General features: G+C 59.8%; 2 protein-coding genes across 2 annotated transcripts in view; both read left to right on the top strand.

The window, feature by feature from the left end:
- AP1B1 (adaptor related protein complex 1 subunit beta 1) overlaps window positions 1-1882 on the top strand; it is a 61410-nt gene extending 59528 nt beyond the window's left edge. Inside the window, exon 21 of the mRNA XM_062182771.1 lies at window positions 801-1882. Coding sequence (XP_062038755.1) covers window positions 801-875 — 75 coding nt within the window. The 3' untranslated portion in view covers window positions 876-1882. The remainder of the gene's footprint in view (window positions 1-800) is intronic.
- Window positions 1883-15988: 14106 nt separating this feature from the next.
- RASL10A (RAS like family 10 member A) lies at window positions 15989-17735 on the top strand. Its single transcript, XM_062182596.1, has 3 exons — window positions 15989-16207; window positions 17116-17240; window positions 17468-17735. Exons 1-3 carry the CDS (start codon window positions 15989-15991, stop codon window positions 17733-17735), a joined length of 612 nt encoding a protein of 203 aa, XP_062038580.1.
- Window positions 17736-18115: the final 380 nt, after the last annotated feature.

Raw genomic sequence — 18115 nt, 5'->3', positions numbered from 1 at the left:
CCCTGCTGGCGCCGTGGTGCAGGACTTGGAGGTTAGCAGACTGCTTTTCTCTCTTTCTCCTCTGGCCTCCCCAGCCATGTCTCACATGCCCCATGTCCTGGCCTGGCCCCTGTGCACCCAGCTCTTCTGTCCACACCGTCTCTTGGCCTCTCCTCACCCTGCTGCTCCCAAGCTGGCTGACCCATGGACAGGCCGCCTCTGCCCCCACGCTGTCCAGCCATGTCACCCCCTCCTTCCACGCATTCCCAGAGTCCTCCCTTCCCAGGAGACGGGGACCCCCACCCCCAGTCACAGCCTTCAGGCCAGTGACTTTGAGTGGAAGCAGTAGGCGGCCTCTCCCTCTTGCCTGCAGTCTTAGGACTCGGTCCTCAGGCGGAGCCTACTTCCTGTGCAGGAATTTTGGGACCTGCCCCCAGGACCCTCCCCGTCTGCCTGGGAGGGAGCTGCTCGCTCCTGGCCCTCTGCCCCTTCGGATTTCCTGGCGGGCTTCTGTCCTGAGGACCCCAGACCTGAAGGGGCTATGGGGGGCCAGGCACTCCCTGGCATCTCCAGCCTGTGAGTCATGCCGCCTGCCAGTAGGGCTGACAGCAGGTGTGTGGGCTGCAAGTATATTTGGTCCCTGCCTGGCTGGCAACACTGGCCGCCCCCTCTGCTTTACCTCACATCTGCCCCAGCCGCCACCAGGCCTCGTGTGCACCCCCCTCGCTGCCATCTGGTGCCCACAGTCGGCCTGCCTCGCGGTCCCCCCAGAGAAGAGGCCTGACGGTGAGCACACACCCCCTGCCCTCTCTCCCCTGCAGCTGTCCCTGAAGTGTCGAGCGCCAGAGGTGTCCCAGCACGTGTACCAGGCCTATGAGACCATCCTCAAGAACTGAGGCCCGGGCAGCGCCCGCCCAGCCTCCTCCCGGCTCCACGGAGGAGTCCCTGGGGGTGGCAGCTCCTCCTCGTCCTCCTCCTGAAGGAGGGGCCAGGTGGAGCTCCCGGCCACCAGGGGGCTCCCTGGCCTTGCCTGCAGTGCTCACCAAGGGTCCTTGGAACAGGGTAGTGCCCCCCCCCCCCCCGAGGTGAAATGTCAGTGCACTCCTGCGCGCCCGACACCCCTCGTGTGGCTGCTGACCTTTGGGGTCAGGTGAGGCGGGGACCAAAGGACACAGAGCTGGAGCCGAAGGGTGAGCACAGGGTCCTGTCCTTGGGCTCCTGGCCCACAGCCCTGTCCAGTCTCCCCAGGGGCGATGTGAGAGGCCCCTCCACTGCCGCCTGGTGGGAGTGAGCCCTGCCGGCCTTTCCTGGGAGTTGGGATGGTCCCATGGGTCCCAGGAGAGCCGCACTGTCGGGTTCCGGGGGCCAGAGGTGCTGACAGGCAGAGCTGAGCCGGGGAGCCTGGGGCCCACAGTACACCCCCCTCCCCGCAACGCCCTCCCTGCTGGTGCCTGGCAGGCGTGTCAGACCCCAGCCCCTACCCGTCAAGACCAGGCAGGAGGCCCCAGAGCCCCATCCCAGGCTTCTGACCCCCTGCCCCCGATGCCCCACTCCAGCCTGCCCGGGTCACTGCCTACCATATGTCCCTTAGTGTCCCCTCAGCAGGCCCAGGACACCTGGAACAGAGAGGACCGGGGTGGGGGCAAGCCGGTGGCAGTGTCTCCCGGTCGGGGCCTGGGGTCCTCTTCATGGCCGCTGCCCCCTTCCCGCCTCTTCGCCTCCGCTGTGTGTGGCAGCGTCGGTTCTCCTTCTGTGGTTCAATAATAAAGAGCCATTCAGCCTTTGACAACCACGGACACTTTTTTCCCCTCCACCAGCGTCACAGTTGGAAGCTGCCTCTGAGTGGGTGGGAATGGTTCTTGGCCCTGCAGTAACTGTCTAATATATCTACATAGAAAAAATATATATTATATGTTTACTCTTATTTTCAAAAGGAGAAAGTGAATAAAAATGATCATATCAAGTGTGTTCCTGGCCGCTGTGTCAGGCTCTTCTGGGAGGGGTCATAGGCTGTAGGGACTCCAAGGTCATGGGCTTGAGCTGTGCCAGCCGCCACCCTACCTCCGACTGTCCCTGGGCCAGCGCTTCCCTCTCTGCCAGCCTCGGGACTGACCAGGTCCTCCTGCTGGCCAGAAGGACTAGGGTCCCATTCCGGTTTTCCCAAGTCCTGGCCATCTGGGAGGCACGCGGGAATGGCAGGACATGCTCTGATCAGAGGGCAGCCGCAGGAGACCTGGGCCAGTAGCCACTGAGATCAGCTGGGGTGGCCCCAGCCTGGTGCTGGTCTGGCCCAGGGCAAAGCAGCCAGAGCCCTGGCAGCACTCTGCTGGTCCAGCCACCTCCTGCCTCGGGGGGCTTCAGCCTGCTTCTGTTGGGGGTGGGTGGTCCTGATGCCCCTCAGCCTGTTCCAGCCCCAGCTGTTCCCCCGAGTTGTGTGTGCTCAGCCTCTGGCCCTTCTCACCGGAGACACCGCTGTCTTCCACCGGCGGCTGGGAGAAGACAACTGGCCTCTCCTGCCAGGCCATGTGCAGGGGGACCTGCGCCACCTTTTAACCCTGGGCTGTTGCTGTGCCGCCCTGGGGACCTCAGCCTCTCAAACCCGCCAAGGCCCTGGTCTTGACTCAGCTGAACATCCATTCTCAGACGGTCCTGTGATCACAGCTGGAGTCCCTGCCCTGCCAGGGCACGTGAGTGACAGGGTGAGCATTGTCACCCTGGCCTCCTGTGCCACCTGCCTGCCCTCACCCGCACACCCAGGGAGCAGCTGCCAGCTCAGTCACTGGGGGCCTGGCTCTTCCTGTCCCCGCCCTCCACACTGCGGCCAGAAGAGGAAATACGGGCAAGCCGGGTGCCCAGGATAACTCTGAGGGAAGGGGAGCTGATCAGGAAGGTAGGCAGCCCCGCTGTGGGTGTGGGAGAGCTGTGGAAGATGGCCCAACTGTTGAGGCCCCTGCACCTTGCGTGGAGAAGCTCCTGGCTCCTGGCTCCAGCCTGGGTCAGTCCCAGCCATTGTGGCCATCTGGGGAGTGGACCAGCAGATGGAAAACCTCTCTCCTTTCTCTGTAACTCTGCCTTTCAAATAAATGTATTTAGGGGGGAGGGGAATGAGGAAGTAGTCACCATACCCAGATCTTGCCGTGTCCAAGGGTCAGGGAAGTGAGCACACGGCCTCCCTGTGGGGCCCAGGCCGTTAGCTCTGGGCCTCCAGCTTTCCTGTCGTGGGGCACTCCCTGGCCCTCCCTGTCAGCTCAGGAGCTGCCCTGGCTTTGTTGGGAAGCTTCTCCAGCGCCAGGCCTGAGGGTTGCCTGTGTGCAGGACGGCCGAGGCCTGTGGCCTGACCGCATGCTACTTTTGTTAGTCTCCTGCTACTAATTTGTATTTGTGGAATGACAGGACCGCGGTTGCACAAGACAAGGTCCGCACTCCTCCCTCCCTCAGTTTCTCTCCCGATTTTGGGATCCTCCCAAGAATATTCTGTGCCTGTGTATAAGTGGATCCCTGTAGGTCCTTGGTGAACCACTGGGTGCATACCTAGGCCCGCCAGCGTGTGGCTGCTCTCACCTGGCTGGCATGGCTGGCGCTGTCTTCCTGCCAATCCAGACAGGCCCGCCTCTGCCTTCCCTGGGCCACCGTTAGCTGGTCCCTGCTCAGGCGTGGTTGCTCCAGCTGCTTTGGCCTTCTGTGGATTTCTGTGGGTCCCAATCCCTGTGTGGATTTTTTTTTTCACAGTAGGCATTTTTTTAAATAAAATTAACAACCCCTTTTAGGCACAGATTTGAAAAACTATCACCAAAATAGAAACTTTTTAGATTTATTTTTAGGAAAGGCAGAGTTGGAGGGAGGGACAGAGAGCTCTCTGCTGGTTCACTCCCCAAATGGCTGCAACAGCCAGGCCAGGGCCAGGCAGAAGCCAGAGGCCTGGAGCTATATCCTGGGCTCCCACATGGGTGCGGGGCCCAAGCACTTGGGCCATCTTCTGCTGCTTTCCCAGGTGCATTAGCGGGGAGATAATCAGAAATGGAGCAGCCAGGACATGAACCAGTACCCATATGGCACCAGATTTATTTGAAAGAGGTCTTCCATCTGCTGGTTCACTCCCCCAAATGCTCGAAAGAGCTGAGGTTGGACAGGCTGGAGCCAGGAGGCAGGGACTCCATCCCCACCTCCCGTGTGGCAGGGACTCAAACACCTAAGCTGTCATCCTCTGCCTCCCAGGCACCTTAACAGGAAACTGGTTCAAAAGTGGAGGAGCAGGGCCGGCGCTGTGGCATAGTGGGTAAAGCCACCACCTGCAGTACTGGCATCCCATATGGGCGCCGGTTCAAGTCCCAGTGGCTCCACTTCTGATCTGGCTCTCTGTTATGGCCTGGGAAAGCAGTAGAAAATGGCCAAGTCCTTGGGCCCCTGCACCTGCATGGGAGACCCGGAAGAAGCTCCTGGCTTCAGACCAGCACAGCTCTGGCCGTTGTGGCCAGTTGAGGAGTGAACCAGCAGATGGAAGACCTCTCTCTCTCTCTCTCTCTCTCTCTCTCTCTCTCTCTGCCTCTGCTTCTCTCTGTGTAACTCTGACTTTCAAATAAATAAATCTTAAAAAGAAAGTGGAGGAGCAAGAACTCAAAACTGGCACTCCAGTCAGGGACACAGATGTCCCAAGCATTGGCTTAACCTGGTGTGGCACGGCACCCACCCCAGCTGGGAACCTCTGAAGTCTACATCCTTGCTCCTGGGCACAGACAGCTGGAGTGTCATGCCCGAGAGCAGAGCGGCTCAACAGTTCTCATTTTTTGGTGGTAGTTCTTGCTTTGAAAAGTAATGCATTTGCAGGGTTCAAAGTCCAAAAGGCAATGAAGGATGGGCATGACATCTACCCCTTTCCCTCATGCTCCGCCCCCCACCAAGGAATCCGATGCCATTGTCCAAAGAGACTGGTGTCTAACAGGATTCTGACCCCTTATTCATAAATGGTAGCATGGAATGCACTCTGTTCTCACTGCACTTAGATCTCAGAGGTCTTCCCATTATTTTTAATGATTTATTTGTTTGAAAGAGTTGCAGAGAGAAGCAGAGGCAGAGAGAGAGCTTCCATTTGATTCGCTTCCCGAATGCCCGCAACGGCCGGAGCTGTGCTGATCCAAAGCCAGGAGCCAGGAGTTTCTTCCGGGTCAACAACATGGGTGCGGGGGTCCCAGGACCTGGGCCATCTTCTACTGCTTTCCCAGGCCATAGCAGAGAGCCAGATCAGAAGTGGAGCAGCAAGGACTCGAACCGGTGCCCATATTGGATGCCAATGCTGTAGGCAGTGGCTTTACCTGCTATGCCACAGTGCCAGCCCCTTGCCATTATTTTTAATCCGTCACAGAAAATGACCTCATGTCTTTAAAACATTTTTTTTTTTTTTTGGAGAGGCAGGCAGGCAGAACTCCCTGTGCACTCATTCACCCCCAGATGTCTGCAGTGGCTGGGGCTGGGCCAGGTGGAAGCCAGAACTCCATGCAGGTCTCCCAGGGGGTGGTAGGAACCCTGCCTCTTGAGCAGACACGCAGGTGCAGGGGCCCAAGGACTTGGGGCACATTCCACTGCTTTCTCAGGCCACAGCAGAGAGCCAGATTGGAAACTGGAGTCTGAAATGGGGCAGGGTTGGGACTTGAAAGTTTACAATCGGATGTAGGACGTGGGCACCTGGACCACCAGGCCAAACGCCCACCCCATCGTGCCTGTCTGAAACTGCTGTGTGGTGTTCCCTCGAATGGCAGAGCCATGGTGGGCCAGTTGCCAGTGATGTGCACTGAATTATTCCCAAGGCATCACCAGTACAGGTGACACTGCAGGAAGAGCCGTGGTGACGAGCTCTCCGTGGAGAGAAATGTCAGCTGGAAGTTGCTGGGCCAGAGGCAGGCATTTGTCATTTTGACAGCTGCTGCCGCAGCCTTACACTCCCGGCCAGGGACGAGGGCTTTCCCGTGCGCTCACGCACCCAGCATACATTGAGACGCACAGGTGAGAAATTATATCTTAGTGTGTTTTCTTTAAAAGATTTATTTGGGGCCTGGCGCTGTGGCATTGTGGGTTGAGGCACCGCCACCTGCCACACGCATCCCATGTAAGAGCGCCAGTTTGAGTACTGCCGGCTCCACTTCAGTCCAGCTCCTTGCTGGACAGCAGCAATGCCTCACGTGCTTGGGCCCCCGCCACCCAGGTGAGAGACCTGGGCGGAGCTCCTGGCTCCTGGCTTTGGCCTGGCCCAGCCCTGGCTGTTGTGGGCATATGGGGAGTGACCCAGTGAGTGGAAGATTTCTCTCTCTCTCTCTCTCTTGCTCTCCCACTTCTTAAAAATAAATAAATCCTTGTGTAAAAAAAATGTATTTGAAAGGCAGAGTGACACAGAGAGGGAGGGAGAGACAAAGATCTTCGTTTTGCTGGTTCACTCCACAACAGTCAGACCAAAGGCAGGAACTCCAGCCGAATCTCCCACGCGAGTGGCAGAGGCCCGAGGATTGGGACGTGCTCCGCGGCCTCCCAGGGTGCATTACGAAGAGGCTGGGTGGGAAGCAGAGGCGGCGGCATAGGAACCCTGGCCCTCTAACGTGGACGTGGCATCCCAAGCAACAGCTTCACCTGCTGTGCCCCAAAGGTGCCGGAGCCACTTCCGAGCCCGTGCGCTGCCTGCCTGTCTCTGCAGGTTCGGTGCCTGGTCCCTGCTCCTTTGCTTCCTGCCTTGGTATCTCTGCCCATTTTGTTACCGCCTCCCTCGTCCATGCTGAAATTGTTGCCTTACATTTCTTAAGTGTGACTTTCTCCTCCCTCCTCGCTGGCGCTCGTCTGGTCTTGCTGTCGGCATTTCCGTCCTGCTCCATCTGGCCTTTCGCTAGGGATGAGGTTGGGATCCAGCCTCCCCTCTCCCCAGATGGTCCCCAGTTGTCTCCGCAGCATCTACTGAATAATTCATCTCTCCACGGATCTGAAATGCCGCTTGTGTCACACACACAGTTCCCACATGTATTTGGGTGCCTTTCGGAGTCTCTTCTGTACCCGAGAATCTGTTCAGTGCCTTCTGCCTCTAAAAAAGGCTTACTCCCTCTCTCTGCCCCCCCCCCCTTTTTTTAGATGTATTTGTTTATTTGAAAGGCAGAGTTACAAGGAGAGGAGAGACAGAGACAGATCTTCCATCCTCTGGTTCTCTTTCAAATGGCCACAACTGTCAGGGCTGAGCCAGGTCGAAGCCAGGGGCCAGGAGCTTGCTCCAGGTCTCGCATGTGAGTAACAGGGACCCAATCACTTGGTCCATCTTCCGCTGCTTTCCCAGGCACTTTAGCAGGGAGCTGGATCAGAAGTGGAGCAGGGGCCAGTGCTGTGGCGTAGTGGGTAAAGCTGCCACCTGCAGTGCCAGCATCCCACATGGGCGCCAGTTCGAGTCCTGGCTATTTCACCTCCAATCCAGCTCTCTGCTGTGGCCTGAGAAAGCAGTGGAAGATGGCCCAAATCCCTTGGCCCCTGTACCTGTGTGAGAGACCCAAAAGAAGCTCCTGGCTCCTGGCTCCGGATAAGCGCAGCTCCAGCCGTTGTGGCATTTGGGGAGTGAACCAACAAATAAAAAATCTCTCTTACCTCTCTCTCTCTTTGCCTTGGCCTCTCTGTACCTATGCCTTTCAGATAAATAAATATTAAAAAAAAAAAAAAAGAGGCTAATGTGCTCCTACTTGGTCCTTTCTCCTTAAAAAAAAAAAAAAAAAAGTGGAGCAGCCAAGACTCAAACTGGTGCCCATATGGGATGCTGGAGCTTCAGGTGGCAGCTTAACCAGCTATGCCAAAACGCTGACCCCTCTTGTCCCATCTGAACTTTAGAATTAATTTGTCTCTTTATGTTTCTTCTTAATTTTTACTTATTTGTTTGAAAGGCAAAGAAAGAGATCTCCCATCCACTGGTTCACTCCCCAAATGCCCACAACACCAGGGCTGGGCCAGGCCAAAGCCAGGAGCCGGGAGCTCCATCCAGGTCTCCCAGGTGGGTGGCAGGGGCCCGAGCAGGGTGTGCATTAGAGGGAGCATCGGGAGCAGAGCTGGCACTCAGACCCAGGCATTTGGATATGGGATGCCGGTGTCTGTGGTGGCATCTGACCTGCTAGGCCAAAGACCTGGCCCTCGATCATCTTAAAAAATTGGCATTTTTATTTGGATCACATGTTTATATGCATTACAGAGACTTGACATCCTTATAGTTATGTCAGTAATAATATTGGGGGTGGATATTTGATGCACCCCTTCAGGTGTCGTATCAGAGAGCCTGGGTTCAGTCCTGGCTCCATTCCGATCCAGCTTCCTGCTCATGTGCGCCCTGGGAGGTAGCAGGTGAGGGCTCCGGTGCTCGGGCCCTTTGCCATCTCCTGTGGGAGACCTGGACCGAGCTCCCGGCTCCTGGCTCCGGCCGGGCTCAGCTCTGGCTGTTGTGGGCATTTGGGGAGTAAGCCAGTGGAGGGGAGTGCGCTCTCTCTCTCTCTCTCTCTCTCTCTCTGCCTTTCAAATACATTTTACGTGCAAATTAAAAATAACAATATTGGGTCTTTATACACAAACACAAGAATCAATGCCTTTTCTTTTTTAAAAGTTTATTTATTTGAAAGGTAGAGTTACGGAGAGAGAGAGAGAGGTCTTCCATCCCCTGGTTCACTCCCCAAATAGCCGCAATGGCCAGAACTGGGCCCATGTGAAGCCAGGAGCCAGGAGCTTTTTCCTTGTCTCCCATGTGGGTGCAGGGGCCCAAGGACTTGGGCCATCTTCTACTGCTTTCCCAGGCCACAGCAGAGAGCTGGATCGGAAGTGGAGCAGCCAGGATTTTAACCGGTGCCCAAATGGGATGCCGGCGCTGTAGGTACTGCAGGCGCTGCTTTACCCGCTACGCCACAGTGCCAGCCCCAAGAATCAATACCTTTCCATCAGTTCAGTTTTTCTTTTGCATCTCTGTAATATCATAAGTAAATTCCTTACATGCAGCCAGTGTGGTGGCACAGCGAGTTAAGCTGCTGCCTTGAGACCCCCGCAGCCCACATCTGAGTGCCTGGGACTTCCACCTCCCCATGACATCCACCCTCCTGCTGATGCCTCAGGGAGGCGACAGGTGATGTCCCAGGTACTGGGCTTCCTGCCACCCACAGGAGAGACTTGGATGGAGTTTCTGCCCCAGCTATTGTAGGCATCTGGGGCGTGAGCCAGCAGGTGGAAAATTACCCCCACCCCACCCCGCCTCCTCTCCTCTCCCTGTCACTGTGCCTTTCAAATAAAGTTCGTAAATGAGGGCACTTGGCGTGGCAGTTACATCTCCACTTGAGACGCCCACATCCCACCTCACAGTCCCTGTGTTCAGGACCCAGCTCTGCTTCCAACACAGTTTCCCACTATGCACACCCTGGGAGGCAGCAGTGACGACTCCAGTACTCGGGTCCCTGCCACCCACCTGGAGAGCTGGCTTGAGTTCCAAACTCCTGGTTTCTGCCTAGCCCAGCTCCAGTTGTTGTATTTGGGCAGTGAGCCAGTAGATGGAAAAATCTCTCTACCTTTCAAAATAAAAATTGTTTTTAAGATGTATTTTATTTATTTGAAAGAATTACAGAGAAAAAGAGTGCTTACATCCTCTGCTTCACTCCCTAAATGGCCACAGCAGATGGGGCTGGCTCATGCTGAAGCCAGGAGTCAGGACCTTCTTCCAGGGTCTCCCACATATGTGGCAGGAGCCGAAGCCCTTGGGCCAACTTCCACTGCTTTTCGAGACGTGTCAGTAGGGAGCTGGATCGGAAGTGGAACAGCCAGGACTCAAACGGCTGCAAATATGGGATGCTGACATCACAGGTGGCAGCTTAACCCACTGCACCACAATGCACGATCAGGGGTGTATTTGTGGCACAGTTGTTAAGATGTCACTTGGGGGCCGGCGCTGTGGCACAGCGGGTTAACGCCCTGGCCTGAAGCACCGGCATCCCATATGGGCGCCAGTTCGAGACCCAGCTGCTCTACTTCCGATCCAGCTCTCTGCTGTGGCCTGGAAAAGCAGTAGAAGATGGCCCAAGTGCTTGGGCCCCTGCACCTGCGTGGGAGACCCGGAAGAAGCTCCTGGTTCCTGGCTTCGGATCGGCCCAGCTCCGGCAGTTGCAGCCATCTGGGGAGAGAATCAGAGGATGGAAGACCTCTCTCTCTCTCTCTGCCTCTCCTTCTCTCTCTGTGTAACTTTGACTTTCAAATAAATAGATAAATCTTTTTTTAAAAAAAAGATGCCACTTGGGACACCGACGTCGCATGCGGAGTGCCTGGGTTCCAGTGCTGGCTCTGCTTCCAATTCCGGCTTCCTGCTAATGTGCACCCGGGGAGGTAACAGTGATGGTTCCAGTTCTTGCATCTCTGCCACCCACGTGGGAGACCCAGATTGAGTTCCTGGCTGTTGCTGGCATTTTGGGAGAACACCAGTGGATGGGAAAATCTCTTCGTCAGTCTCTGTGTTTCTGCTTTTCAAATAAAATAAAAAGTAAATTTTAAAAATTAGTTCTTGGGGCTGGCGCTGTGGTGTAGTGGGTAAAGCTCCTGCCTGAACCGCCAGCACCAGCATCCCATGTGAGCGTCGGTTCTAGTCCCAGCTGCTCCTCTTCTGATCCAGCTCTCTGCTGTGGCCCGGGAAAGAAGAAGATGGCCCAAGTGCTTGGGCCCCTGCACCCATGTGGGAGACCCAGAAGAAGCTCCTAGTTCCTGGCTCCTGGCTTTGGATCGGTGCAACTCCGGCCATTGCGGCCAATTGGAGAGTGAACCAGCGGATGGAAAATCTCCGCCCCCCCGCCTCTCCTTCTCTCTGTGTAGCTCTGACTTTCAAATAAATCTTTAAAAAAATTGGTTCTTATATGCATATTTATTCTTACATGTATTCATAAATATTTTCCAAGTGGGGCTTTAAAAAAAAAAAAAAGAGCTACTTATTTGAAAGGCAGAGTTACAGAGAGGCAGAGGCAGAGAGAGAGGTCTTTCATGCCCTGGTTCACTCCCCAAATGGCCGCAACCACTGGCCAGGGCTGGGCCAGGCTGAAAAGAGGATCCAGGAGCCAGGAGCTTCTTTCAGGTCTCCCACGTGGGTGCGGGGGTCCAAGTACTTGGGCCATCTTCCACTGCTTTCCCAGGCACATTAGCAGAGAGCTGGATCAGAAGTGGAGCAGCTGGGACTCTAACCGGGGCCCTACAGGACGCCGGCACTGCAGGCAGCAGCTGTACCCGCTACTCCACAGCGCCGGCCCCGTGGGGTTCCTGTTGTGAATGGGCCCTCTCCCATTCTTTCCCATGTGTGCTTACAATGGAAATATGTTCACAAATACACAGGAACCTGGGACTGCTAGAAGTTGATAACTTAGGACTAGTAACATGGGCTATGTGATTTTTACTATGCTCCAGACTTGAGATGTCACTAGTTTTGCCATTCATGTCCCCGCCACCCAGGACATCCCAATTCCACGTCCTCTTCTGTCCCCTACGTCTGTGACACTTTGCCAGGGCTTGCTTTACCCGCATCTGGCCGTCTCCAGGCGTCCTGGTCAGGTGAGGCGCCTCCATCTGGGTTTGTCTGGTGCTTCCCTCACGGCTGGGGGTCTGGGTTTTTCAGACGGTAACACAGCACTGCCCTTGCGGTCTCCTCCCATCGGGGTCACGTGCTGTCCGCTCCACTGCTCGCTGCCACGTGAGCCCGGGCTGCCTGGCCAAGGTCGCGTCTGCAGGTTTCTCGCCTGTGGAGTGACTTTCGCCCCTCTCTGCACGCTCTCTCCTCTGGAAGCAAACTGCTGAGCGCAGCCCTCGCGGGGAGGGCCACGGGGGAGTGAGGCGCTGCAGAGGGCGTCTGGAATTCTGCTGTGGGAGAGATCTGCTCCTCCCGGGGTTGTTATTCAACCGCCGACAGCAGGTGCGCTCGTGGGCATTTATTTCAGGACTTGGGTTTAATCCAGCACAATATTATTCCATTTGTTGCTTCCACTGTTCCAGCTCTGGCTGTTGGGAGCGCTGTCTGGTAGGCTCCGCGGTCCCTGTGACGTGTCACCGTCCTTGGATTTTTGGAGCACCTTTTGGGGGCACCTCTGTGGTGTGTCCTGGCACCGCCGGATGCTCCAGGCTCATCTTTGTTCTCCCCAAACCCTAGAAGCAGTCATTTCTCTGAGGACGGCTCTGGTTCCTCCTGCTGGAGAGTGCTATTAGCAATGAGGGTTCAAGGGCCGGCACTGCGGCGTCATGAGTAAGAGCTGCCGCCTGAGTTGCCGGCAACCTGTATAGGCACCGGTTCTGGTCCCGGCTGCTCCACTTCCGATCCAGCTCTCTGCCATGACCTGGGAAAGTAGTGGACGATGGCCCAAGTCCTTGGGCCCCTGCACCCACGTGGGAGACCTGGAAGAAGCTCCTGCTCCTGGCTCCTGGTTTCAGCCTGGCCCAGCCCTGGCTGTTGGGGCATTTGGGGAGTGAACCAGCAGATGAAAGAGCTCGCTCTCTCTCTCTCTCTCTCTGCCTCTCCCTCCCTGTAACTTTGCCTTTCAAAAATAAATCTTAAAAAAAAAAATATTACTCAGGACACCTGCATCTCCAGAATGCCTGGGTTTGAGTCCCAGCTCTACTTCCAATACCAGCTTCCTGCCAGTGCACACCCTGGGAGGCAGCAGGTGGGAGACCCAGAGGGAGTTCTTGGCTTCTAACCTCCTAACCTTTTTTAAAAGATCTGTATTGATTTGAAAGGCAGAGTTGCGGGGGGAGGGGGGGGAGAGAGAAGGAGGGAGAGAGAGAGAGAGAGAGAGAATGTGTCAGTCTTCCATCTGCTGGTTCACTCCCCAAATAGCTGCAATGGCCAAGAGCTTCATCTGGGTCTTCCACACGGGTGCAGGGGCCCAAGCACTTGAGCCATCCTCCAGTGCTTTCCCAGGTGCATTAGCAAGGAGCTGGATCAGAAGCGGAGCAGCCAGGACTCCAACCGGCACCCATATGGGATGCCAGCACTGCAGGTGGAGGATTAACCTACTGCGCCGCTGCGCTGGCCCTCACTCCTAGCTTTGATCTTGCCCTGAAATTGCAGGCATTTGGGGAACAAACCAGCAGGCAGGAGGCCTCCCTCTGCCTGTCTCTGTCTGCCTTTCAAATAACAACATTTTTGGTGGAATTGTTTTGTATGTACAAACTGTCCCCTCGCCAGTCTCACTCATCGCAACTGGACCAGATGGTCAGGAACATAATCTTCCCCTGGACAGAGAGGGAAACTGAGGCTCAGCCCAGCCTGCACAGATGACACGGTGCCGGGAGGGGCTTCCAACCCAGGAGGTCCCCCTGCAGGGAGCTGCAAGCCATCTGTGCTGCCTCCCATGTCCCAGTGGCTGCAAGAGCCAGCCGGCCTTTAGGGGGCTCAGGGGCCACCGTGGGCACCACTGAGTGGGAGCAGTGGCCCCCACTCAGGGCACAAGGAGTACGGCTGGGACAAGAATTTGTGGAGCCGTGGTATGGCAGGGACCAACCATGACTCGTGGGTGGCGTGGCCCGGACAGCTTGGCCAAGGGAGCCCAGAGCAAATGGCCTTTGGAGCTGGATGCAGTCCGGGGCGCTTGACCTCAGGGGAGGCAGGGAAGCTTGGGTGGAGGCCGTGTGGGTGGAGGCCAGGAGGGTCTGTGCAGCTGGCAGTGAGCAGGTGGAAGCAGAGCCGCCACGTGCCAGGCCCCTGCCCTAGCCCCCTCCACCGCCTCGAGTCTGGCCCACATCCGTGGTTTGGTCCCTCAGGGCTTGGCTGGGAGTGTCATTGGGCCCTTCCAGGCCCCCTTACCTCTCCAGGTCCACATGGGCCCAGGGTTCCTGTCTCCCTCTGTCCGTAGCCGCCTGCATGGCTGCCTCCCCTTATGAACCACAGAGGACTGGCAGTAACCGGCTTGGCCACTGTGCCCAGAGGCAGGTCCTGGCTCCTGTGTGCTGGTCTGGTGAGCAGTCCCCACAGCACCGGGTGGGGCATGCGAGAGGGCTGGGGGGCCCCCTGGGAAGAGGTATGGGGTGGACCAGCACATAGCAACCCCACAGCTTCTCCATGGAAAAGAAACACTCAGAGAAAAGCCGAATCCCCGCACCAGGCTGCTAGGGACCCCATGCTGTCCGGCTTACCGGTCTCTGGGAAGCCTGGCTCAGCCCAGCTCCTACAGTGACTCCCCAGAGCCACCCATCTGCTGCAGGGACACAGGCCCTCGGCCCCCTGGGGGCTTCTGAAGCTGTCAGGCTCAGAGCCAGGGTCCTGGGTGCCGGTCCCCAAGCTGACATACGACTCTGGCCAAACAGCCGCCTGCCTCAGCCTTCGGAGCAGGGCAGGTGGCTAGGAGCCAGGGGCTCGTGCAGCGCAGGTCTCGCTAAGTGGGGGACTGCTCTGGGGACGCTGGTGCAGTCTCCCGGGGAAGGAGTCAGCCAGTGCAGTGAGCGGGACGCTGGGGAGCCACGGGACACTCCCGGTCCACAGTCCTCCTTCCTCCCCCAGGGACGTCCTGTAGGGCCCCGCCCAGGAGGAGGGCCATGGTCAGAAGAGCAAGCACAGGGCCGTGCCCGCTGGCTGAGATGCTGCTCGGGACACCCTATCCCATGCTGGGTGCCCCTGCTCCACTTCCCGCTATCGCACACCCCGGGAGGCAACAGCTCAAGTACTTGGGCCCTGCCTCCTACGCGGGAGACCTGGGTGGAGTTCCCCGCTCCTGGCTTTTCCTGGCTGTTGTGGGCATTCGGGGAGTGAGCCGGCAGATGGGAGCTACCTCTGTCTGCCTCTCTGCCTTTCGAGTAAATAAAAATGAGTTTAAATAAATGCTGTAAAAAAACAACGTGGACCTGGGTCCATGATGGAGGGTGGGAATCCCCTGTTCTGAGAGACACCAGCCAGCGGCCATCACAGGCCCCCTCACTTCTGGGTCTAGCCGGGCCTCCCTGGCTCCACTTCTGGTAGGCTGGGGTGGGTTGTTGTCCAAGACCCCCTATGTTCTAGAACCTTCCATCTTAAGCCAGGACATTTTACCTTTAAAAAAAAGGTCCTCTCACGCCCTGGCAAGCCGTAAGATGGGGAATACTGGTTGAAGAGGTGAGCAAATAAAGCCAAAGATAAGGCGGCAATTGGGGATGGGGAAGCCCCCACTGGGGATTCCTCCCGCAGCTCTGGGAGTGCGGGTTTGGGCTCTGGGGTTCTGGTTTGCACCCCTCTGAGGGAAGCCACAGGTGCAGGCTCCCGCAGGAACAAGGCCGATTTCTGGAACATTCTGTGTTTATTCACCTTCCAGGGACGGACTGGGGGCCGAGGCGCTGGCCCCTCCGGCCCTGCCTCCCCGCACCACGGCGGCTTGAAGCCTTGTCCAGTGCGGGGCAACGGGGAGAGTGGGGGCGGCCAGGGGTCCCTGCTGCCCTGCCCACGGTGGAGGGTCCCCTCCCCGGCCTCATTTCCTTCGGTCTCAAACTACGCGGCACGCAGCAGGCCTCGGCCATCCCGGCGCAGTGCGGCGGGCCAGCCAAGGTCACGCGCCCGGGCCCGACGCGACCCCGGGCGGCTGCACTCCGGGATCCCGGGGCGGCGCGGGCCGAGCGCGCGGGAAGGGGAGCTGCATGCCGGCCCTGGCCGAGGGGTCCCAAGCCGGCCCCCCGCGTCCCACCCCGCCACCTCCCCGCGACCCGGGAGGGGCGGCGGCGGTTACCTCATCGCCGCCTGCGGGAGGCCCCGCGCGCTCGCTCGCTCGCGCCGCGGCAGAGGCGGCGGCTCCCGGCGCCGGAGCGGGAGGAGCGCTCGGGCGGGGGGCGGGAGGACCGCGGCGCCGCGAGGAGGTCGCCCCTCGTGCGCGCCGCGGGGCGCATTGGAGGCGGTGTCTGCGCGCGGCGTGCCGGGTGCGTTCGCTCCCCGTCCTCGGCGGCCGCCGGAGCCGCTCGCGCGCCCGCCGCCGGCTCGCTCCTCGGGGGACGCCGGGGCGCGCCAGGGCGGGCGTCGGCCCATGAGGCTTCCCGGCGCGGGCCGGCCATGGGGGGCAGCCTGCGGGTGGCCGTTCTGGGCGCCCCGGGCGTGGGCAAGACGGCCATCATCCGCCAGTTCCTGTTCGGGGACTACCCGGAGCGCCACCGGCCCACGGACGGGCCCCACCTCTACCGGCCCGCGGTGCTGCTCGACGGCGCGGTCTACGACCTGAGCATCCGCGACGGCGACGCCGCCGGCCCCGGCCCCAGCCCCGGGGGTCTCGAGGTAGCGGCCCGCGAGGGGCGGGCAGGGGCGTGGGGACCGGAGGAGGCGCTTGCGCTCGGGGCACACGTGCGGGGATCGAAGCAGGGGGTGTGGGTCCCGGTGTCCGTGCGCCCCAGGACGAAGGCGCGGGTGCCTGGCGCTACCCTCGCCGCCTGGGCTGGGGCGTGTGGCGCAGCCCCGCCGGGCCTCCCTGAGGGTGCTGGCGTGCGCCCGGGGCCTTGCGCACAGCCGCAGGGGGAGAGACGAGGGGTCAGGCCCAGGGGCGTACCTTCGCGGGGTGTGCGGGGTGTGTGTGTGGGGGGGAAGCGGTCCTTCTCTGCGCCCTCACTCCCGTGGCCCGGAGCAGGGACTTCTTTAGTAATTTGTGCAAAGTCCAGGACGGACCCCCCACCCCCACCCCCGTCCTTGGAGCTGGATGCTGCTGAGAGGTGAAGAGGAAGGCAGCAGGTAGGATTGGGCAGGGCTTCCCGGAGGGGGTGGCGTTTGAGCTGAGCCTGGAGGGCCGAGTGAAGCTTTGTGCGAAAGAAGGGGCCAGAGCCTGGCAGGTGGGCAAGCGCAGCAGGTGCGGAAGCCGGGACCGGAGCGCGCACAGCTGCCCGCGCTCCGTGGCCTCGGGGGCGTGGCGCAGCCCGGGCGTTATAGGGAGGGGAGAGAGAGAGGCCCCACCCGGGCTGAGTCTGGAGAAAGCTGGGGGCAGGAAGGGCAAGGTGGGAGTGCGGAGCAGAGAGGAGACCCCCGCCGAGGGGGGCGGAGGCGAAGTCTGGGGGCCGCCAGGCTCCAGGCGACCGCAGGTGGGGCCCGAGTGGGGGGTGCAGATAGGGGACCCTTGGCCGAGCCGCGTGTGGCTGCAACGGGCAGCCCGGGCCGGGGGCAAGGGGCGCCCGCCAACGCCGGCCTCCCGTCCCCAGGAGTGGCCGGACCCGAAGGACTGCAGCCTGCAGGACACGGACGCCTTCGTGCTGGTCTACGACATCTGCAGCCCGGACAGCTTCGACTACGTGAAGGCGCTACGGCAGCGGATCGCCGAGACCAGGTAGGGGCGAGGGCGCCGGGCGGGTGCCGGGGGCGCGGACGAGCTCCCCGCGTCGTGGGCCGCTGCCCGTGCGCTCTCCACCTTATGTGTGGTCCTTAGCCCACGCGGGCCCGGTGTTTGCGGGGGCGGGAGAGGCTGCGCCTGCGTGCAGAGACCCTCCGGGTGGGCGGGGGCTCGCCGGCCGCGGGGTGCCGGTCCCGCGCCTCTCACTCGTGCCCGGGTCCCAGGCCGGCAGGGGCCCCCGAGGCGCCCATCCTCGTGGTCGGCAACAAGCGGGACCGGCAGCGGCTGCGCTTCGGGCCCCGGCGCGCGCTGGCCGCGCTGGTGCGCAGGGGCTGGCGCTGCGGCTACCTCGAGTGCTCGGCCAAGTACAACTGGCACGTGCTGCGCCTCTTCCGCGAGCTGCTGCGCTGCGCGCTCGTGCGCGCCCGCCCCGCGCACCCGGCCCTGCGCCTGCAGGGGGCGCTGCACCCGGCGCGCTGCAGCCTCATGTGACCGCGCGGGACACCGCCCCCCGGACCAGCCAGGGACGCGGATTGGACAAGCTTGCCCAGCTGGGCTCGGATTGGGCAGGGCGGACTCTCCTCTCTGATTGGATGAACGAAGCCCCGCCCTCCGCAGTTCCTTGGGCCGTGCGCCTTTGGGAACCTCGCTGGACCTCGTCGGCCAGGCCCCAGGCCCCATTGGACAAAATCGGTCCCTTCTGGCCTCGGTCGGGTTGCGCCCTATTGGTTGGAGGGGACCGGGCGATGCCTCTGATTGGAAGCGCTCGGACTGCTCGGCGGACCTCCTCGTTAAGCCACACCTCTTGCGAGGTAATAAAAGTGCAGCCGATCCTGAGCACCTGGGGTTTGTCTGCTGGGCGGGGTGCAGCC

The sequence above is a fragment of the Lepus europaeus genome, chromosome 23 (genome assembly GCF_033115175.1).
Source record: "Lepus europaeus isolate LE1 chromosome 23, mLepTim1.pri, whole genome shotgun sequence".
NCBI lineage: Eukaryota > Metazoa > Chordata > Mammalia > Lagomorpha > Leporidae > Lepus > Lepus europaeus.
Note: the sequence above shows the minus strand (reverse complement) of the source record. Positions and strands in the feature narration are given on the sequence as shown.

What these genes read in the sequence shown, in the direction of transcription:
- RASL10A (XM_062182596.1), top strand. Translation starts at nt 15,989, where the DNA reads ATGGGGGGCAGCCTGCGGGTGGCCGTTCTGGGCGCCCCGGGCGTGGGC. An exon ending in CCAGCCCCGGGGGTCTCGAG is followed by an intron (nt 16,208 to 17,115) that starts GTAGCGGCCCGC and finishes TCCCGTCCCCAG; the next exon opens with GAGTGGCCGGACCCGAAGGA. An exon ending in CAGCGGATCGCCGAGACCAG is followed by an intron (nt 17,241 to 17,467) that starts GTAGGGGCGAGG and finishes CCCGGGTCCCAG; the next exon opens with GCCGGCAGGGGCCCCCGAGG.